Source organism: Balaenoptera borealis (genome assembly GCF_965194805.1).
Source record: "Balaenoptera borealis genome assembly, chromosome: 5".
NCBI classification, from domain to species: Eukaryota; Metazoa; Chordata; class Mammalia; order Artiodactyla; family Balaenopteridae; genus Balaenoptera; species Balaenoptera borealis.
The window spans coordinates 68,490,119-68,514,868 of record NC_138862.1 but is presented as its reverse complement, the minus strand read 5'-3'; the positions used below and the strand labels follow the sequence as shown (position 1 = coordinate 68,514,868).

The 24,750-nt window shown below is 34.6% G+C and overlaps 1 protein-coding gene across 4 annotated transcripts in view; it reads right to left on the bottom strand.

Moving 5' to 3' along the window:
* SLC49A4 (solute carrier family 49 member 4) overlaps window positions 1-24,750 on the bottom strand; it is a 116,901-nt gene that overhangs the window by 62,784 nt on the left and 29,367 nt on the right. For all 4 annotated transcript variants that reach the window (XM_082394947.1, XM_082394946.1, XM_082394948.1 and 1 more), the window contains exons 4-5: window positions 13,736-13,865; window positions 6,733-6,841 (exon numbers count right to left, since the gene is read on the bottom strand). In XM_082394947.1, the coding sequence (XP_082251073.1) occupies window positions 6,733-6,841; window positions 13,736-13,865 (239 nt within the window). The remainder of the gene's footprint in view (window positions 1-6,732; window positions 6,842-13,735; window positions 13,866-24,750) is intronic.

Sequence of the window (24,750 nt, the reverse complement as noted above, 5' to 3'; positions counted from 1 at the left end):
CTAGGTAAAATATCCAGTTTGAAGTACAGAAAGGCAGAAGGATAGAAAATTCAGAACAGAGAGTAAGAGACATAGGACAGACAGTGTGAAAGTATAACATATACGGTTAGAGTTACTGAAGGAGAGAGAAATAGAGAAAACGGAGCATGAGCTTCGAAGGGATATTGGCTAAGAATTTTCTGAAATGGATGAGAGACATCAAGCCACAGATTCAAGAAGTCCTACAACCTCAAGCAGAATAAATTTATTTATTTATTTTTTCCATTTTGAATTACTTTTATTTTTATTTTTCAAACTGAAGTATAGTTGATTTACAGTATTATATGAGTTTCAGGTATACAGCATAGTGATTCAGTATTTTTACAGATTATATTCCACTAAAAGTTATTACAAAATAATGGCTCTAATTCCCTGTGCTTTAAAATATATCCTTGTTGCTTATCTATTTTATACATAGTAGTTTGTATTTCTTAGTTCCATACCCCTAATTTGGCCTCTCTCCACTTCCCTCTTCCTTTTGGTAACCACTAGTTTTTTTTCTATATCTGTGAGTCTGTTTCTGTTTTGTATATACATTCATTTGTATTATTTTTTAGATTCCACATATAAGTGATATCATACAGTATTTGTCTTTGTCTGACTTATTTCACTAAGCATAATATTCTCTAGGTCTATCCATGTTGCTGCAAATGGCAAAATTTCATTTTCTTTTATGGCTGAGTAATATCCCATTGTGTGTGTGTGTATATATATATATATATATGTATATATCTCATCTTCTTTATCCATTCAGCATAAAATTTAAAAAACTTGCCACCTAGTTAAGCTGCTGAAACCAAAGACAAAGAGTCAAAGAGAAAATCTTAAATGCAGCAAGCTTTTAAATTTGAGAGCTGACTTCTCGGTTGAAGCAATGGAGGCCAGAAGAAGATGATATTTTCAAATAAACAAAACAAAACAAAAACAAAGGTCAAATGAAGACATTTTCAGACCAAAGTAAAAAAAACCCCAAACAAGAGAATTTGTTGTAAGCCGACCTACACAAAACACACACACACACACAGACACCACACACACACTGACTCTCTCTCTCTCTCTCAAGGGTGCTCTTTAGACAGAAGAAAAAGGATCACAGATGGAAGACTGACGATTAAGGAAAGAATGAAGAGCAACAAAATGGAAATATGAGAGTGAATCTAAATGAATATTGACTGTGTAAAATAACAATAAAAATGTGTCTTGGGCAGTTTAAAATATATGACAATAATAGCACAAAGTATGGTAGAGGCTTAAATGGAGTGAAAGGGTTCTAAGGACCTTGGACAGTCTTGGAAAAGGTAGAAGTTCTAATTTATAATAGATGTTAATAAGTGAAGTGTACATTCTGTACTTTCTAGGGTAACCACTAAATAGTAAAAGAGACTATAACTACCAAGTTAATAAAGGGGAAAAAAAGAGTGGTAAAAAATCCTTAATCCAGAAGAAGGTAAGAAAGAAGAGAAAAAGGATAGACCGGACTGGAAAAAAATAAAAACCAATAGTAAGGTGGTAGATCTAGACTCAAATTTATCAATAATTACATTAACTGCAAATGGACTAAATACTCCAATTAAAACACAAAGATGATCAGACTGAATTAAAGAAAAAATGATATGCTACTTATAAGAGGTGTACCTAAAGAAAGTCTGAAAGTAAAAAAGTGCAAAAAGATATACCATGCCAACACAAATGAAGAGAAAGCTGGTGCAACTAAGGCTTTAAGGCAAAAAAGCATTACCAGAAAAAAAAAAAAAATTTCCTACAGATGAAAGGTTCAATTCATTAGTCGATACTACAATTCTAGATTTATGTGCACCTAATTACACAGTCTTAAAATATATAAAGAAAATATTGACAGAAATAAAAGGGAGAAATAGACAAATTTAAAATAATTGTGTAGGATCTTAACACACCTCTCTCAGTAACTGATAGAACAAGCTGACAAAAATGAGTAAGGAATAGAAGATGTGAAACACACAATTAACAGAATTGGTCTAGTAGACATATATAAAACACTACACTCAAGAATTATAGAAAACAGTTCACCAAAAATTGGGTCAACAAATTTGAAAATACTGAAATCATAGTATATCCTTATGACCACATTTATGCAATTTAGTTAGGAATTTAAAAAAAAAGAACTAGAGGATCTTCCACAGTTTGTAGGTTAAGAAATGTCCTTCTAAATAACTCTGGAAACTAGAAAATATCTTAAATTCAATAATAATGAAAATCCAGAATGCATGGAATGCAGCTAAATCTGTGTTTAAAAGGACATAAATAGCCTTAAAATGTATGTACTAGGGAAGAAAAGCTAAAAATCAAGGATGTAAGCATTCATATTAAAAAGTTAGAAAAATGAAAGCAAAGTGACTTCACTCAAGAAAACAGAATAGAAAAAAATTAAGATAAAATCAAAAATTGATGAAATAAAAAATAAGCATTCATTAAAGAGCTACTGGTGAAATTATTCAAGGAAAAAATGAGAAAGAAGATACAGAAAATCAATATCTGGAATGATACAATGACTTACCTTGGAGACCTAATAAAATCATACAATGAAGAACTTATTACCATAAATTTGAAAACTGAGATGGAATGGACAAATTCTAGAAAGGTATAATTTCTTAAACTGACACAATAATAAGTAGAAAATTTGAATAATTTTATAGCTATTAAAGAAATTGAATTCATATCACAAAGAAAACTAGATGGCTTCATCAGTGAATTCTACCAAATATTTAGGGAAAAACAAAAGCCCCAAACCACTAAACTTACATAAACTCTTCCAATAATAGAAAAAGAGGAAACACTTTAGAAGTTGCTTTCTGAGACTAGCAAAATCTTGACACTAAAATTGAAATGGCAGTAAAGATGCTCAATATCACTAATCATTAGAGAAATGCAAATCAAAACTACAATGAGGTATCACCTCATACCGGTCAGAATGGCCATTATCAAAAAATCTAGAAACAATAAATGCTGGAAAGGGTGTGGTGAAAAGGGAAACCTCCTGTACTGTTTGTGGGAATGTAAATTGATACAGCCACTATGGAGAACAGTATGGAGGTTCCTTAAAAAACTAAAAATAGAACTACCATATGACCCAGCAATCCCACTACTGGGCATATATCCAGAGAAAACCATAATTCAAAAAGAGTCATGTACCACAATGTTCATTGCAGCTCTATTTACAATAGCCAGGACGTGGAAGCAACCTAAGTGTCCATCAACAGATGAATGGATAAAGAAGATGTGGCACATATATACAATGGAAAATTACTCAGCCATAAAAAGAAACAAAATTGAGTTATTTGTAGTGAGGTGGATGGACCTATAGTCTGGCATACAGAGTGAAGTAAGTCAGAAACAGAAAAACAAACACCGTATGCTAACACATATATATGGAGTCTAAAAAAAAAAAGGTACTGATGAACCTAGTGGCAGGGCAGGAATAAAGATGTAGACATAGAGAATGGACTTGAGGACACGGGGAGGGAGAGGGGGAGGGGGAGGGGGAGGGGGAAGCTGGGGCGAAGTGAGAGTAGCATCGACATATATACACTACCGGATGTAAAATAGATAGCTAGTGGGAAGGAGCAGCATGGCACAGGGAGATCAGCTCGGTGCTTTGCAATGACCTAGAGAGGTGGGATAGGGAGGGTGGGAGGGAGGCTCAAGAGGGAGGGGATATGGGGATATATGTACGTATATGGCTGATTCACTTTGTTGTACAACAGAAACTAACACAGTATTGTGAAGCAATTATACTCCAATAAAGATTTAAAAAAAAATTGAAATGGCAGGACAAGATAAAAAAAAATTATAATCTCATTCATGAACCTAACTGCAAAAAATCCTAAACAAAATGTAAGCAAACTGAATTCAGTGATATATAAAAAGTATAATAAATCTCTGACAAAATGCATTTAGTACAGGAATGCAAGGTAGTTTAACATTTTATAATCAACAAATGTAATTCACCAAATTAGCAGTTTAAAAGAGAAAAACATATGATCATCTCAATGTTGAATTTTATTAAATGTATTTTTCTGCATCTATTTGTCATTAGTTACAACCGATGTGAGATGTATGCAGAGAGGCCAAAGTATCTATGGATAAATAAATAAGTGAGTTTAATAAGGTTGCTGGATATAAGACAGCTGTATTTCAATCACTTTCAAAAACCAAGTATACTTCCTACATGCCAACCAACAGAAAATAAGATTTTTAAAGTTACCAATTACAATAGCTTCAGAAAGCATCAAATACCTGGGAATAAATCTAACAAATAAATAGAGGGTGTTTTTGCAGAAAAGAGATTTAGAGAGACATTAGGACCTAAGTAAATGAAGAGAGATATAATAATAATGATTTGGAAGACTCACTATTACAAAAAAAAGTTAATTCTTGAACTGATCTATACATTCATAAAATTCTAATCAAAATCCCAATAAGGGGAGTATTTATTCTACTAAACACCAAAACTTATTCTAACACTAGAATACTTAAGACAATTTGGTGTTGGCACAGAGATAGACAAATAGACTAGATGAGAAAAATAATTTAGAAACATCCATGCACATAAGGGCACTTCATTATGACAAAGATGACACTAGAGAGCAATGGGGAAAGAACAATCTTTCCAAAAATTCATATTAGGTTAATAGAGAACTATGTGGGAACAAAGAAACTTAACCCCTACCTTATAACAAGCACAAAATTCAATTCTAGGTTTAAATGTGACAGGAATAACAATAAAGTTTCTAGAACAGCACTGTTCAATAGAACTTCCTGTGATGATGGAAATGTTCTATGTCAACACTGTCCGACATGGTACCCATAAGTTGCAAGTGGCTACTGAGCACCTGAACAGTGGCCAATGCCAATGAGGAAGTGACTTTTTAATTTTAATTTCCTTTCAACTAATTTAAACTTCAAATTAAATAGCCACATGTGACTAGTGGCTACTGTACTGGATAACAGAGTTCTGCAAGATAACATAGGGGAATATATTTATGAACTTGGAGCAAGAAAAGATTTCTCTCACTCTCTCTTTTGCATTATATTCTCTGTCTGCTAAATCCAATATCTAGACTATCTCTAAATTGGTTTCTATTGACTACTTTTTTTTGTTTTGTTTTCTTAAAATATGAACATATTTTCCTGTTTCTTTGTATGTCTAATTTTTTAAAAACTGTATACTATATGTTGTGGGTGATACAATATCGAGATTCTGGATAATTTTATCTTTCTCTAAAATAGTTCATTTTTGTGTTAGTAGGCCATTCAATTACCTTGAACTTGTGTAAGCTTGATTTTGTGCTTTATTAGGGAAGAATATTAGAAACCAAGTTGTTTCCCAAGCTCCTTTCACCTAGCAGGACTCAATCTCCAAATTATCCCCTCTGCAAATTTTTGTCAGGGCTTGGTTTTAGGCTTTGTTCATGGTGGGTCTAAGTAGAATAGGCCTTACTCTACCTAGGGTATGGTCCTTGATTCTAAAGTTTGTCCTTTCTGGTGTCTCAGCAGAAGCCTAAGATATTAACAAGGTGTTAATGAGGTCATACCACTCTGGCTGGGCCAGAACTCCAAGGGTCCTGCACTGCCTGCCCTCTACTATATTTGTTCTGCTTTCTACCCCACAATAGTCTCTCTAATAAGTCTCTGGTAGCTTTGCCCTTTACATGTGCAGTCCATTCCGCAGCCAAGACTTGCTGGGGAGCCCCCTTTCACACAGCTCTCTTCTTTATAAATCAGTAAGAAAAAGGTAGCCCAGTAGTGGGCAAGAAACTTGAACAGGTGTGTCACAAAAAAGGATGTCACTTAAAAAGATGTCATGGAAGTCACGACAATGGCACACAACTGCACAGTCATCAGCACGTCTAAATTTAAAAAGATTAACATTGCCAAGCACTGGTAACGATGTGCAACAAGGAGAAATTTCATGTACTGCTGGTAGGACTATAAACTAATACAACTACTCTGGGGAAATTTGGCATCATCTATCAAAGCAGGCATACCCTATAACTAGCAATTCCATTCCTAGATAAATGTCCAAAAGAAATGTACATAGAGGTGCATCGAGAAACATATATGAGAATATCCATACACCACTGTTTATGACAGCCCAAATGTAGACATTCCAAATGTTCATCAAAAGCAGATTAGACAAATTTTTGTTTATTCATATGGAATATCACATCAGTGTGCTGGATTTCTTCCATTTGATCTTCCAAATCTCTCTACCCCTTTCTAGCATGCTATTTGGAAGCAAGGAGAAGGAACGGATGTCATAAGCATATAGATGAAATGGTTATTTTAAAGGAAATGAGATACTGAGACTGAAGAGAAAGTGAGGGATTAGATGTAGGAATAGCCATATATTTAATGACGAGATCTTCATCTTTATAAACCATGAATCAAGGATTCTAAGATTTTCATTCTTTATTTTTCTGTTTATTAGCATCAGTAATCATACCCAAATAAATGTGAAATTCATGGTGGTTAACAAAATCCAGGAAGAAAATCAATATTATTTATAACTATTTCATAAGGATCTTCCTTTTGCAGCAGTGACACAGGATAACGTTTTACCTAGGCCTTGAAGCTAAAAGTAAGAACAAGTAGACAATATTTATAATTTTAGTGAACTAAAAATACCTACAAGATATAAAGAAATAAAATGCTTACTTGGCTGACATGCACTGGTGTTAAAATTAAGTCCAGAACTCCAGACCAGCCAGCAAATACGCCAAGTGGTATGGCATATGCTAAAGCAATCATCAAAAATCTCAAATTGCTGTAAAAGAGGAGTAAAAGACAACATTATTACAAATTCAAAATCTAGAGTTTAAACTCTTACTCACAGAAAAGTAAGTCATTTTGAAATTGGAACACCAGAATCAGAAATAGAAAATATTTGTCAGTTTGTTAATAAATTCCTTAAATTTTTTATATTTATAAGAATAATCTTTTTGTTCATATTGTTTAAAAATTTCAATGTTTATTATACAGATGAATTACTAACATTATTTCCTAGAATGAGTAGGCAGATTCAGTTTTTTTAAAAAAAGCTCCTATTTGAAAGGATAAATTACTGTTTCTTCTGATGAACAAGGTGGAGGGAAAAAAAGATTAAAGGTGAATGGTTAAACAAACTGTGTGGGCTTCCCTGGTGGCACAGTGGTTGAGAGTCTGCCTGCCGATGCAGGGGACATGGGTTCGAGCCCTGGTCTGGGAGGATCCCACATGCCGCGGAGCGACTGGGCCCGTGAGCCACAATTGCTGAGCCTGCGCGTCTGGAGCCTGTGCTCCGCAACAAGAGAGGCCGCGATGGTGAGAGGCCCGTGCACCGCGATGAAGAGTGGCCCCCACTTGCCGCAACTGGAGAAAGCCCTCGCACAGAAACAAAGACCCAACACAGCCATAAATAAATAAATAAATAAAAATTAAAAAAAAAAAAACTTATAAAAAAAAAAAAAGACTCCAAAAAAAAAAAAAAAAACAAACTGTGTACATCCATACCATGGAATACTACTGAGCAGTAAAAAGGAATAACTACCAGTACACAAAACAACCTGGCTGACTCTCCAGAGAATTATGGTGGGTGAAAAAAGCTAACTCCAAAATTTTCTTTACTGTATGACGCAATTTATATAACGTTCTTGAGGTGACGTTATAGTAACCGGAAAGAGATTAGTGGTTGCCAGGGGTTAAGGAGTAGAGTGGGAGGGAAGTAGGTGTGGCTATAAAAGGGCAACAGGAGGGAGCCTTGTGATGATGGAAATATTCTATATCTTTACTATATCAATGTCAATTTTCTGGATGTGATATTGCACTGTAGTTTTCTAAGATGGTATCGTTAGAGGAAACTGGGTGAAGGGTCCATGTTATTTCTTCGTATTATTCTTTACAACTGCATGTGAATCTATAATTATCTCAAAATAAAGTTTAATTTTAAAATGTAATAAAAATTAGATACCATTAACAACAATTTTTTAAAAAATTTGAACTATAAAGTATCTAGGCATAAACGAGGAAGACCCAAGACCTCTATGGGTGGGAGGGGGTGAAACACATAAGGGCACAGAAGATGATTTAAATAAATGGAGACAGAGTCTATGCTGTCAATTCACCCCAAATTAATTCACGATTCAACGCAATCACAATTAAAATTCCAGTTGAATTTTTTTAGAAACTTATGAAATTTGCTCCAAAGTTCATATGGGAAAATAAAAGTCCTCAGAAAACTAACTCATCCTTTAAAAATACGAAAAAGGAAGCCCTTGTCCTGACAGATATTAAGACAAACTGCACATCCAGAGTAATAAAATTAGTATGTTATTGGCTCAAGAACAAAGAGAGCAACGAAGGAAAAAAGAGAGCTAAGACACAGAAACTCAATCTACAATAAAGGCGGCACTACAAAAATCACAGGGCTAAGGATTGTTTAGTGAATGGTACTAGTTCACTTTATGGAGGGAAAAAAGAAAACCCTGTATCATTAGTTAACACCATACACTAAGGTGGATTCTAGGTGGGATGAAAACCTAAATGTGAAAGAAAAAACCAGAAAGTTGATAAATAAGGAATTCATTGACAAAATCAGTAGACAGATAACAGAATGCGAATAGAAATTTGACTTTTTAAAATCAACAGGGAACTTATATCTAGAATATGTAGATCATTAAGGAAAAGAAACTACCACTGAGAAATCGGCAGAAGAGGAATTTACAGTAGATGGAAACCTAAATGGCAAACAACCACATGAGTCTCAAATTTATCAATAACCAGAAAATGCAAATTAAACAAAAGATATATTTCTTTATACCCATTAGACTAGTGAAAATTAGAAAGATGGATAATGCCAAGTTTGGTAAGCATATAGGGAAATGGGCACTGTGGATGGAAATATAGACAAGTGCAGGCATTTTTTTAGAGCAATTTGGCAATACTTGGCAAATTAAGCTTAAAATAGCTTATAACCCAGCAATCTTGTTGTGGGGTCTGTTTTCCAAAGAATTCTTAGGTCTATGGTGATGTGCAGGATGTCACTGCAGTGTTATTTGTGGTGACAATGAGTTGGAGGCAATCTGAGTACACAATGCAAGTGGGTATACAAAACGCAATGGTTTCATACCATGGAGTACAAAGAACTAGGTGTACACATAGCACAGGGATACATCTTGACAACAGAGCACTAATATCACAAAATGAGAGCTATCCAGATATCATGTGCCTCCTGATGGAAGAAGGTAGCATCACCCATGAAGTAGTCTTGTAAAATCAAAACCAAAACCTGAATCAGAACATAGCTCTAGCTAACAATTTATAGGAAATACAAAGGGCAGAGGAACTTGGCAAAGTACTACAAAGAGGCAATCAACAAAATCCAGATCTCGGAGACAAGAGAGCTGGTTCCTCAACAAATAAATTACAAGGGAAAGAGAGATGGAAAGGAAACCTACAGATTATAAGGCATTTGAGCCAACTGCAATGCGTGGACCTAATCTAGATTCTGATTCAAACAAATTGTTAAAAAAAAAAACAAAACTTATGACATTTATGAGACAATTGGAAATTGAAACACTGATTTGACAGTAGCAAACTACTGGTAAAACGTTTTTAGTGTGACAATGGTACCATATTTATGTTAAAAAAGAGTCCCTATCTTTTTAACATATACATATTGAAATGTTTATGGGTGAAATGATTTGTCATTTGGGATTTGCTTCATAATACAGGAAGGGGAGAAGTGGGTACAGTACAAATGAAACAATATTGGTCATAAATTGGTAATTGTTGATATTGGGTTATGGGGATACAGATGTTATACTATTCTACCTTTGTACTTCCAAAATGAAAAGTAATTTAAAAAAACCACATAGTGTTTAGTGAAAAAAAGTCAAACAGAATGAGATACATAATCGCCATCATTTAGATAAATTAAACACAGAGAGGCATACAAAACAATACAAATGTCGCAAAGCACAAAGAGATACACATCAAATGCATTTGAGAGGTATCCTAGGTAGGGGGAAGGTAATGGGAGTGAGAAATATAAATAAAAGAATGAATGAATAAATAAATGAATAAACGTATTCATGTATCCTGTTCATGTATCCTGAAGTAAGGAACACGTTCAACTCAACTCTCCACTCTTGAAGTCTAAAAGGCAAAAACAACAACCACCATCATCAAACATTAAACTGATACATAAAGGGAGAAAAATGTTTACATTAGGTTACACAGGTTAAATGCATATTAAGTGATGGGAATCATATGGACAGTAAATAAATAATTGTGGTGGAAACTTTGGAGCATAACCACTGATTTTTTTTTTCTGCCCAGACAATGGAATTAGAATCAAGAGAAGCAGTTATTCTGATTAATCCAGGAAGTAATGATATCAGGAGTTCTTTGAAGGACCAGGGAAAATTACACAGGTAGGTTAGGGGACTGGAGCGTGGCAGGCCCAAAGAACTCCCCTGGAAAGCCCAAAGTAGAAGCAGGCAATCCTGCACAGTAAACGAATGAATATGGGAAGAGACAAAGGAATGTTAGGCATTAGTGTAAAGGGATTTTAATAGAGAAGAAAGATCTTATACTCTATAGTTTGAACAGAGAATACAGATCTTGACTGTAGGGTAATCAGAAGCAAACACAGGGTATATTGTGGTCAAAGTGATCATTTTAAGTTGTTTTTTCCTTGTCAGAACAATCTTTTACATAACTCCTTACCTTAAAACCCTACAGTTACTCCACATTTCCCACAGAATAGTCCAAAATTATTAGTATGGCATAATCTGACCCTAACCTACTTCTCTAGCCTTACCTATTGCTCTCTAACCTCTAGCTCTGCATGGAGAAAAATTTAGTTAAATAGCATCTTAAAAAAAAAAAAAGTATCATTTTAACTCTCATCTTACAAATATGTTCTACTGATCACAACTGAATTGAACTAATATTATTTTTTTGCCTATTATGTGGAAGGCAATTTACTAGCTGCTACAGAGATGTGGTTTTCAAAAACTTTTTACTGTACTCCAGAGTAAGAAATATTCTACCTACCAATATTCAGTATATAAATACTGAAACAAAAGTATCACAAAAATATGTATCATTACTATAGGAGATGCAATAATATTTTCTATTCTTTTTTATTCCATTCTACTTTTTTTAAACAAAAAAGGTGGTCAACCCTCTAAATTGGTTGGCTATGAATCAAAGTTTGAAAAACAATGTTACATAGCTATGCTGTCTAACATGGTAGCCACTAGTCAAATGTGGCTATTGAGCACTTGAAATGTGACTAGTGCAAGTAAAGAACTAATTTTTAATTTTACTTCATTTTAATTAATTAAAATCTAATTTAAAAACAGAAACAGTGAAAAGTATTTTTCCATTAAACACAACTTTATTTTTTTGGCAGAAGTACATTTCACTTTAACTGCTGCATTGGGTAAGATATTACTGTAGTGTGCACGTGGTAGCATATGTTGTTTCTAGTATTATAACCCGTCACTGATCTTCTTGGTGTCAATGAACTAACTCAGTTCTAATTATTTTTTACACACTGATATAACATTGCAATTTGCTTATGAATATTTTATGCAGGAAGAAAAATACGAGATGAAGTATGTCACAAATTTCACAATGAATGGTAGATGCAACTTAATGCAGCAGAGTAAAATTGATGTCTGTTATGGAAAAAAATTTTTAGGATAATTAAGTGGATAATATTAAGGGACATGTTCAACAAATACACAATAAATTGTATAAGAAGTTTCTTCTTAAAGTCAAAAAAGAATCAAGAAGATTATTTGTCTGAAATCTAAATTAAATGTTCAACAAACATTTTTAAACAATTTTTAACAGATCTGAGCTTATACTTTTGGTCAGCTATAAAATGGTTTGGATTCCTGCACAAGAAGAAAAATATTTTTAGATGGAGAGATGGTAAAATAAATTGTTCTTTTAGCTATGGAAGTTTTGTTTAAAATTATGAAGAGAAAAAAATGTATTTTACAGAAGTGAAAGATCTTCAATTAAGGCCTAAACAATTGCCTATAGAATGTAAGACCTTTTAAATAACATCAAAGATGTATTGATTCAAAATTTGAAAAATTGCAGGTAGTTATTTTTAACTTTAGATAAATAGTGCAATATGGGAGACACTGCTCAATGAAAACTGTTTTAATTGTAAATTTAATGAAATCTAAATGCAGACCAAGTATTTCTAATGCAAACTTAGCATCTAAATTGAGATGTACTGTAAGTATAAAATACACACTGGATTTCAAAGATTTTCTATGAAGAAAAGAATGTAAACTATCTCATTAATAATTCTGAATACTGATTACATGTTGAAATAATACTTGAGATATATTGAGTTAAATAAAATATGCTGTTAAAATTAATTTTACCTGTTTCTTTCTACTTTTTTTAAATAAGGCTACTAGAAGATTTAAAATTACACATGTGGCTCCCATTATAATCATGTCGGACATTATTAATATATAGGATACAAAGATAGTTCTTGACCGCAAGGAACTTACCACCTGGTGGGAGAGGATGACTAGAAAAGAAAGAACTAACTAGGGAGAGTTGTTGATGAATCAATAAAAACTCATCACAACTAACTGGAGAAAAAAATCCAAAACATAAGTTCTAGTGGCCCAATAGACCATCAGAAATGGTCTATATATCCAAAGAATCAAATTCAGTACTGGACCTTCAAGTATTTGAAGCCTTCAAGCGTAGAATTTAATCTAATTACCTTTAAGTTGTACCAATAAAAGTAAAATAAGAAATTAAGTTTCTCAAAGTATGATCCCACTGGAGGTTCAAGATGATTTTAGGTGATATGTAAATAAACATTATTTATTTTATTTGCTTTGTATTAAATAGCACTTGTTTATTTTAATGTGTATCAAGAAATACATAATGAATAAAAATAATCTGCATATTAGGAAAAATATAATAAACACATAAAACACATGATTTCACAGATACTATTATGTGATGTTTCCCTATAAAAGAAAATTATTTAAACAAAAGGTTTGATTTTTAAAATATGGGTGGTATATAGAGAAGGCAAAATCTATAAAGGTTTTTGCTTTGGGCAATTTTAATTTTTTTATTTTATTTATTTTTTGTTTCTATTTTATTTTATTTTTTTTTAACATCTTTATTGAAGTATAATTGCTTTACAATGCTGTGTTAGTTTCTGCTGTATAACAAAGTGAATCAGCTATACATATACATATATCCCCGTATCTCCTCCTTCTTGCATCTCCCTCCCACCCTCCCTATCCCACCCCTCTAGGGGGACACAAAGCACCGAGCTGATCTCCCTGTGCTATGCGGCTGCTTCCCACTAGCTATCTATTTTACATTTGGTACAGTATATATGTTAGTGCCACTCTTTCACTTCGTCCTAGCTTATCCTTCCCCCTCCCCATGTCCTCAAGTCCATTCTCTACAACTGCGTCTTTATTCCTGTCCTGGGCAATTTTTAAAGATAGATTTCTGATAGGAAATCTCTCTAAAATATTTAATCAATATTTTATCAATTATTTACAACCTGATTAGTAGGTTGTTGAAAAACTACTATCTTAAATTATCTTAGATAACTGTGGAATTATCTTCAAGGTGCTAGTCAAAACCACTATGTGATTTTAAGTATATTTACCTTAATAATCTACAAAAGCTCCGCCGATAGCTCAGTCGCTGGCTAGCTGCAGCAACACTGGGAGGAAGAGGAGGCCGCGGTGGGAAATAAGCTAGAGTTGCAGAAAATAGTAAGCAGACAACTCCAAACTCTGGAAAAAAAAAAAAAAGTAAAATGTTAATCAGACAACACAAAAAGTTCAATATCTCAAGTATCTATCTAACAAATATTTATTGCGCATCAATGAAGCTTTAGATATATAAAGATAAGCAAAATATAGTATTTGCCTAGCTAAAATAGCTCAGTATTGTGAGAAAAACTGATACATAAAAATATAACTTTCAGCAGGTAAGGAGTCATAAGGAAATAAGTATGGTAGACTTATGGTATAGTATACTACACAGAAAGAGGATTGAGGCAGTAAACAAATGTTACTCTGGAGAAAACACATTAAAAACCAACAGTACTATCTATAACAGAGATCTTTAAACAGGTCTAGGATGACTGTCTAATAAGCATGGTCCTAAGAAATAAAGAATATAATAGAAAATTGGTAAGAACAGAATAGGAGAAAGTTTGTTTGATCAATGACAGGATATTCTGATGTACTGTGTAGGACAGACTCAATTTATAGGCTACATGGGAAATCTGAACAAAACAGGAAAGCATCCAAAAAAGAAAGAAAGAAACCAGGAGACAGAGAGCAAAATTTAACAAACACAAGACTAGCTAATGTAGGTTATTAAACAATCAGAAGTAAAAAGAACACCTGAACCATCTTAGTTTGTCACCATTACAGAAGGAAAGGTTCCTAGGAGTCCTGATCATTCCCTCCAGAGTTCTCGCACATGGAAATTCCAGCTTTTAACTGTGCCCAATTTAGTAGAAAAGCATGACTCTAGTAGAAAAGTCAGGAAGCCTTGGAGTATAGACCTATCCATGCCATTAATTAACTTATAAATTGAATGAATCTCTTACTCTTTCTGGGCCAATAAAGGAAACTGATTAAGTGATTTCTAGAGATTCTTTCAGTAGGATAATTCTAATTCTAGGGCTATATTCTTAGCAAAAGGCACAATATTTCTATAAGACACTTAACCACAGATAATGTCTTTATTCTTTGACAATCTGAGGAACAACAAGAAGTAAATGAATTGCTTTAATTTACAGTCCTTTTAATTATTAGTAACAATGAATGAGCATCTTCCATATGCTTACTGGCCATTTGTATTTCTTCTGTGATTGCCTTGTTTGTATTCTTTGCCCATCTTACTACTGGCATTTTTGTAAACAGCTTCACTGAGATATAATTCACGTGACATATAATTCACACATTAAAGTGCATATTTCAATGAATTTTACAATCATCATCACAATTAAAAAATTTTTTCATCATCCCCCAAAGAAACTCTGTATCCATTACCCCACAAATTTCCTAGCCCCAGGCAACCATTAATCTGCTTTCAATCTCTATGGATTTGAGTACTATGGACATTTCTAATAAATGGAATCATATAATATGTAGTCTTTTGTGACTGGCTTCTTTCACTTAATGTTTTCAAGATTCACCCATGTTGGAGCAGTACTTTATTTTTTGCCAAATAATATTCCACTGAATGGATATACCACATTTTAAAATCCACTTAGTTAATAGACATTTAGATTGTTTCTACTTTGGGGCTATTATGAATAATGCTACTACAAATATTTGTGTGCAAATTTCTGCATGGATGTATGTTTTCATCTCACTTAGGCATATACCTGGAAATGGAATTGGTGGGTCATATGGTAATTTATGTTTAACATTTTGAGAAACTGCCAACCTGTTTCCAAAGAGGCTGTACCATTTTATATTACTACCAGCAATGTATGAGGGTTCCAATTTCTCCACTTTCTCATCAACACTTGTTATTTTCCATTTTATTGATTATAGTCACCCTACTGGGTTGAAGTTTAACTCATTATGGTTTTGATTTGCATTTCCCTAATGACTAATGACAATGAGCAACTTTTCATATGCTTCTTGGCCATTTGTGTATCTTCTTTGAAGAAATCTCTATTCGAGTCCTTTGCCCATCTTTTAATTGAATTGTTTGTCTTTTTGTTGTTGAATTGTAAGAATTTAAAAAAATATTCTGGATACAAGTTCCTTACCAGATATATGATTTGCAATTATTTTCTCCCATTCTATGGGTTGTCTTTTCACTTTGTTGATGGTGTATTTTGAAGCACAAGATTTTGAGATAATGAAATCCTATTTTTCTATTTTTTCTTTTGCCATTTGTGCTCTCAGTGTCCTTTATAAAAAGGCTTCGCCTAACCCAAGGTCATGAAGGTTTACTCCTATGTTTTCTTCTAAGAGTTTATATAGTTTTAGTTCTCACATTTAGGTTTATGACCTATTTTGAATTAATTTTTATGTATGGGGTAAGGAAGGGATTCAAATTGATTGTTTTGCATGTGCATATCCAGTTATTCCAATACCACTTGTTGAAAAGACTATTCTTTCCCCATTGAATTGTCTTGTCACTGTTGTCAAAAGTCAATTGACTATAAATGTAATGGTTTATTTTTTGGAATCTCACTTTTGTTGATTTATATGTCTATCATGACAGTACCATGCTGTCTTGACCAGTGTAGCTTTGTAGTAAGTTTTGAAACTGGAAATTGTGAGTTCTCCAACTTTGTTCCTTTTCAAGGTTGTTTTGGTTATTCTGAGTCCCTTGCATTTCCATATAGATTTTAAGATCAGCTTGCCAATTTCTGCAACAAAGGCAGCTGAATATTAATTGAGATTGCACTGAATTTGTAGATAAATATAGAGAGTATTATCACCTTCACAATATTAAAACTTCTAACACATGAACAGGATGTCTTTCCATGTCTTTAGGACTTCTTTAGTTTCTTTCAATAGTGCTCTATAGTCTTCAGAGTGCAAGTTTTACACTTATATTGTTAAATTTATTCCTAAATATTTTATTCTTTTTGAGGCTATTGCGAATGAACTGTTTTCCTAATTACATGTTTGGATTGTTCATTGCAAATGTGTAAAATACACTTGATTTTTATATATTAATCTTGCACCCTAAAACTTGTTTTTTTAGATCTAATAGTTTTTTTCTGGCTTACAGAGGATTTTCTGTATTCAAGATCACATCATTTTCAATAGAGATAGCTTTACTTCCTTCTTTCTGATATAGATGCCTTTTACTTATTTTTCTTACTCAGTCATCCTGGTTAGAATCTCCAGCACAATGTTAAGTAGACATGGCAAGAGTGGACACCCTTGTCTTGTTCCTGATCTCAGGAGGGGATGCATTCAGTATTTCACCATTAAATATGATCTTATCTATGGGTTTTTTTGTAGATGCCCTAATATTATTAGGTTGAGGGAGCTCCTGTCTATTTCTAATTTGTTGGGTGTTTTTATCTTGAAAGGGTGCTGGATTTCCCAAATGCTTTTGTTTTTCATCTATTAAGATGATCACATAGTTTTTCTCTTTTATTCTATTGATTTAATATATTACATTAGCTGAATTTTGAATGTGAAACCAAATTGCATTCCAGGAATAAATCCCATTTGCTGGTGGTGTATAAGCCTTATTATGTTACTGGATTTGGTTTGCTAGTATTTTGTTGAGGACCTGTGGGCCTATATATATTGGTCAAAAGTTTACTTATGATGTCTTTGTCTGAAATAATTTTAGTTTAAGAGTCATTAATCTCTTAAGATCATGATTCTAAGCAAAATATTTTTTAATGGAATGAAGGGTCATGAGAGATTATCTCAGGGAGGCAAACTGGAAAATACAAAAGCACTGAAGCAATAGCTGGAAGCTTTGAGTAGGGGTTTCTGCTTGACTGCATGGGAACCATAAGGCAGAGGATGTAGAGCATTAATACATGACGAATAATGCCTAAAATCCAGTCATTTAAAAGATATAATGATTGCTTAAGCTTTCAATAAAAAGAATGATATAACCAAAATAAAGTTTAAAATTTATGTTTTACCTTTCAGTTTTATTTACTTATTTACTTTTACATTTCAACTTCTTTCTTTAAAAGGAGTGAGCTGTCGAGCAGAAGTAAGAAGAACTACAATCCTGCAGCCTGTGGAACAAAAACCACATTCACAGAAAGATAGACAAGATGAAAAGGTAGAGGGCTATGTACGAGATGAAGGAACAAGATAAAACCCCAGAAAAACAACTAAATGAAGTGGAGATAGGCAACCTTCCAGAAAAAGAATTCAGAATAATGATAGTGAAGATGATCCAGGACCTCAGAAGAAGAATTAAAGAACAAACAAACAGAGATGAACAATACAATAACTGAAATGAAAATTACACTAGAAGGAATCAATAGAGTAACTGAGGCAGAAGAACAGATAAGTGACCTGGAAGACAGAATGGTGGAATTCACTGCTGCGGAACAGAATAAAGAAAAAAGAATGAAAAGAAATGAAGACAGCCTAAGAGACATCTGGGACAACGTTAAACGCAACAACATTCGGCTTATAGGGGTCCCAGAAGGAGAAGACAGAGAGAAAGGACCTGAGAAAATACTTGAAGAGATAATAGTCGAAAACTTCCCTAACATGGGAAAGGAAATAGCCACTCAAGTCCAGGAAGCGCAGAGAGTCCCATACAGGATAAACCCAAGGAGATACACACCGAGACACACAGTAATCAAATTGGCAAAAGTTAAAGACAAAGAAAAATGATTGAAAGCAGCAAGGGCAAAAATGACAAATAACATACAAGGGAACTCCCATAGATTCGATGGAGAAATCAAAAGCTTTACAGACAAGCAAAAGCTAAGAGACTTCAGCACCACCAAACCAGCTCTACAACAAATGCTAAAGGAACTTCTCTAAGTGGGAAACACAGGAGAAGAAAAGGACCTACAAAAACAAACCCAAAACAATTAAGAAAATGGTAATAGGAACATACATATCAATAATTACCTTAAACATGAATGGATTAAATGCTCCAACCAAAAGACACAGGCTTGCTGAATGGATACAAAAACAAGACCCATATATATGCTGTCTACAAGAGACCCACTTTAGACCTAGGGACACATACAGACTGAAAGTGAGGGGATGGAAAAAGATATTCCATGCAAATGGAAATCAAAAGAAAGCTGGAGTAGCAATACTCATATCAGATAAAATAGACTTTAAAATAAAGAATGTTACAAGAGACAAGGAAGGACACTCCATAATGATCAAGGGATCAATCCAAGAAGAAGATATAACTATTATAAATATGTATGCACCCAACATAGGAGCACCTCAATACATAAGGCAACTGCTAACAGCTATAAAAGAGGAAATCGAAAGTAACACAATAATAGTGGGGGACTTTAACACCTCACTTACACCAATGGACAGATCATCCAAACAGAAAATTAATAAGAAAACACAAGCTTTAAATGACACAATAGACCACATAGATTTAATTGATATTTATAGGACATTCCATCCAAAAACAGCAGATTACACTTTCTTCTCAAGTGTGCATGGAACATTCTCCAGGATAGATCACATCTTGGGTCACAAATAAAGCCTCAGTAAATTTAAGAAAACAGAAATCATATCAAGCATCTTTTCTGACCACAACACTATGATATTAGAAATGAAATGTAAAAAACACAAAACACATGGAGGCTAAACAATATGTTACTAAATAACCAAGAGATCACTGAAGAAATCAAAGAGGAAATCAAAAAATACCTAGAGACAAATGACAATGAAAACACGACGATCCAAAACTTATGGGATGCAGCAAAAGCAGTTCTAAAAGGAAAGTTTATAGCTATACAAGCCTACCTCAAGAAACAAGAAAAATCTCAAATAAACAATTTAACCTTACACCTAAAGGAACTAGAGAAAGAAGAACAAACAAAACCCAAAGTTAGCAGAAGGAAAGAAATCATAAAGATCAGAGCAGAAATAAATGAAATAAAAACAAAGAAAACAATAGCAAAGCTCAATAAAACTAAAAGCTGGTTCTTTGAGAAGATAAACAAAATTGATAAACCATTAGCCAGACTCATCACAAAAAAGAGGGAGAGGACTCAAATCAATAAAATTAGAAATGAAAAAGGAGAAGTTACAACAGACACCACAGAAATACAAAACATCCTAAGAGACTACTACAAGCAACTCTATGCCAATAAATGGACAACCTGGAAGAAATGGACAAATTCTTAGAATGGTATAACCTTCCAAGACTAAACAAGGAAGAAGTAGAAAATATGAACAGACCAATCACAAGTAGTGAAATTGCAACTGTGATTAGAAATCCTCCAACAAACAAAAGTCCAGGACCAGATGGCTTCACAGTTGAATTCTATCAAACATTTAGAGAAGAGCTAACACCCATCCTTCTCAAACTCTTCCAAAAAATTGCAGAGGAAGGACCACTCCCAAACTCATTGCATGAGGCCACCATCACCCTGATACCAAAACCAAAGATACTACAAAAAAAGAAAATTACAGACCAATATCATTGATGAATATAGATGCAAAAATCCTCAACAAAATGCTAGCAAACAGAATCCAACAACACATTAAAAGGATCATACACCATGATCAAGTGGGATTATCCCAGGGATGCAAGGATTCTTCAATATATGCAAATCAATGCAATACACCATATTAACAAATTGAAGAATAAAAACCATATGATCATCTCAATAGATGCAAAAAAAGCTTTTGACAAAATTCAACACCCATTTATGATAAAAAATCTCCAGGGCTTCCCTGGTGGCACAGTGGTTGAGAGTCTGCCTGCCAATGCGGGGGACGCGGGTTCGAGCCCTGGTCTGGGAGGATCCCACATGCCGCGGAGCGACTGGGCCCGTGGGCCACAATTGCTGAGCCTGCGCGTCTGGAGCCTGTGCTCCGCAGCAAGAGAGGCCGCGGTGATGAGAGGCCCGCGCACCGCGATGAAGAGTGGCCCCCACTTGCCACAACTGGAGAAAGCCCTCGCACAGAGACGAGGACCCAGCACGGCCATAAATAAATAAATAAATAAATAATTAAAAAAAAAAAAAAAAAAGTTTAAAAATCTCCAGAAAGTGGGCACAGAGGGAACCTACTTCAACATAGTAAAGGCCATATATGACAAACCCACAGCAAACATCATTCTCAATGGTGAAAAACTGAAAACATTTCCTCTAAGATCAGGAACAAGACAAGGATGTCCACTCTCACCACTATTATTCAACATAGTTTTGGAAGTCCTAGCCACGGCAATCAGGGAAGAAAAAGAAATAAAAGGAATACAAATTGGAAAAGAAGAAGTCAAACTGTCACTGTTTGCAGATGACATGATACTATACATAGAGAATCCTAAAGATGCCACCAGAAAACTACTAGAGCTAATCAATGTATTTGGTGGAGTCACAGGATACAAAATTAATGCACAGAAAATCTCTTGCATTCCTATACACTAATGATGAAAAATCTGAAAGAGAAATTAAGGAAACACTCCCATTTACTATTGCAGCAAAAAGAATAAAATACCTAGGAATAAACCTATCTAGGGAGACAAAAGACCTGTATGCAGAAAACTATAAGACACTGATGAAAGAAATTAGAGATGATACCAACAGATGGAGAGGTACACCATGTTCTTGGATTGGAAGAATCAATATCGTGAAAATGACTATACTACCCAAAGTAATCTACAGATTCAATGCAATCCCTATCAAATTACCAATGGCATTTTTCACAGAACTAGAACAACAAATCTTAAAATATGTATGGAGACACAAAAGACCCCGAATAGCCAAAGCAGTCTTGAGGGAAAAAAACGGAGCTGGAGGAATCAGACTCCCTGACTTCAGACTATACTACAAAGCTACAGTAATCAAGACAATATGGTACTGGCACAAAAACAGAAAAATAGATCAATGGAACAAGATAGAAAGCCCAGAGATAAACCCACGCACCTATGGTCAACTAATCTATGACAAAGGAGGCAAGGATATACAATGGAGAAAAGACAGCCTCTTCAATAAGTGGTGCTGCGAAAACTGGACAGCTACATGTAAAAGAATGAAATTAGAACACTCCCTAACACCATACACAAAAATAAACTAAAAATGGATTAGAGACCTAAATGTAAGACCGGAAACTATAAAACTCTTAGAGGAAAACACAGGAAGAACACTCTTTGACATAAATCACAGCAAGATCTTTTTTGACCCACCTCCTAGAGTAATGGAAAGAAAAACAAAAATAAACAAATGGGACCTAATGAAACTTAAAAGCTTTTGCACAGCAAAGGAAACCATAAACAAGACGAACAGACAACCCTCAGAATGGGAGAAAATATTTGCAAACAAATCAACGGACAAAGGATTAATCTCCAAAATTTATAAACATCTTATGCAGCTCAATATTAAAAAAACAAACAACCCAATCCAAAAATGGGCAGAAGACCTAAATAGACATTTCTCCAAAGAAGACATACAGATGGCCAAGAGGCACATGAAAAGCTGCTCAACGTTGCTAATTATTAGAGAAATGCAAATCAAAACTACAATGAGGTATCACCTCACACCAGTTAGAATGGGCATCATCAGAAAATCTACAAACAACAAATGCTGGAGAGGGTGTGGAGAAAAGGGAACCCTCTTGCACTGTTGGTGGGAATGTAAATTGATACAGCCACTATGGAGAACAGGATGGAGGTTCCTTAAAAACTAAAAATAGTTTTTAAACCATATGACCCAGCAATCCTACTACTGGGCATATACCCAAAAAAACCATAATTCAAAAAGACACATGCACCCCAATGTTCATTGCAGCACTAGTTACAATAGCCAGGTCATGGAAGCAACCTAAATGTCCATCGACAGACGAATGGATAAAGAAGATGTGGTACATATATACAATGGAATATTGCTCAGCCATAAAGAGGAACGAAATTGGGTGATTTGTAGAGACATGGATGGATCTAGAGACTGTCATACAGAGTGAAGTCAGTCAGAAAGAGAAAAACAAATATCATATATTAACGCATATATGTGGAACCTAGAAAAATGGTGCAGAAGAACCGGTTTGCAGGGCAGAAATAGAGACACAGATGTAGAGAACAAACGTATGGACACCAAGGGGGGAAAGCAGTGGGGGGTGGGGTGGTGGTGTGATGAATTGGGCGATTGAGATTGACATGTATACACTGATGTGTATAAAATGGATGACTAATAAGAACCTGCTGTATAAAAAAATAAATAAAATTAAATTTTAAAAAAAGTCATGCCTTTTACTATATAATAAAGTGGGAGACTGAAGAGTAATGTAAGCAGAAAATACGAAATTTCCTGGGCATTCTGCAATAACATTGGATCCCCCCCCAAAAAAAAAAAAAAAAAAGGTGTGAGCTGTCTACAGGGGGGTTAAATGCTTTATTTACTGCCACCGCCTCTAATTTCACTTTTATTCCCTCTGAATCCTACTGGGTTGGCCAAAATGTTCGTTTGGGTTTCTCCATGTTCTGGAAAAACCCGAACGAACTTTCTGGCCAGCCCAATGTTTTGAAATGTAAATTCCATTATATAACTCTCTAGTGTAAAATTCTCCAGAGTGTGGCCTTTGCCTACAACATGATGAACTTCAAACCCTTTACTTCTGCTTAGAAGGCTTGCGTGGTATGGCTTACCTCTCTGGCTTCATCTCTCACCACTCTCACCAGATCTAAGCCACTCTGGGTTTTCAGTTGCTTGAATGCAGCAGGCTCTCCCCGCCGTTACTGGGCTTCTCCTCCATGGTTCTCTCTGTCTTTCTAATGTATTCTTCCTTGTTCCCATTACAGTTAGCTAACTCTCTTTCTTCCGTCAGGTTCCAAATTAGATGCTGCAACTCTAGGAAGCTCTACTTGACCACCAAAATCTGGTTAGGTGCTTCTCCTCTGAGCTCTCAAAGCAACTGTAGGTCTTTGGTTATCACCCTTACCACCCTGTTTTACAACTGTCTGTCTGTATCCTTTGGGACACTGTAAGTTCTGTCTGGTCAGGAACCATGTTCACTTCAGTGCCTAGCACACTGACAGATACATAGGAGTTCAAAATATATTTGTTAAATTAATAAGTAAATACATGAACTAATACGAAGTTCATCATAATCTGGTCCTTTATCTTTCCAGTCTCATTTTCTGCCACTTGCTACCTATACCCAAACACATATTTACACTACTCTAGTCATAGCAAATTACGTGCAGTTCCCTGGACATACTGAGCTCTCTCACACCTTCTCTGCTTTCTCAGTTGCTGTTCCTTCTATAAGGAATACCTTAACCCGCTTGAACATTCAGTGAACTCCTATGAAATTCTTAGTTTTAATTATCACATTCCTAGTGAAGCCTTCCCTGACTCCTCAACTTCTCCCCAAAGCCAGGTCAATTAGGCCTTCTAAGCTGTGTATATCCTTATTTGTATTATAATGATCTCATCAGTGATCTTACCAAATCCCAGTGCTTAGCTGGGATTGATATATAGTAAACACTTATAAAAAGTTTTCTGAATGCAGAAGGAAATAATAAGCAGGCACATGGGGAGAGGGGATATATTTAAGGAGATCTAAGAGTGGACTAGGGCTTGACTCTAGAAATAAAGAGAAAGGACCCAGGAGAATATTTTGAAAAGATCAACACCCCTTATTAATAGACTAAACATACAGAGAGTAGGAAATGAAAAGGATAAATCATGGGTGATATAGGTTTATAAGGTTAGAGAACATGGCCAATAACAGGGAAACTGCAAGGGAGAAAATGGGCTTAACACCTACCAACAGATGCTTAACAAATATTTATCGTGGATCATGATGTTCAGTTTTTTATACTGATATCTAGAAAAGACACCAGACAATGTGTTATACAGTGCTTAACTGTAAATGGACGGGAAGAGCGAAGTTAAGAAATAACCTTACATGTAGCAATAATACATTTTAAACTTAATAACTTCCAAGAAAGGGTCAGTTTTAAATAGGCATCTCCATATTAAATGAAAGGAAAGCACACATA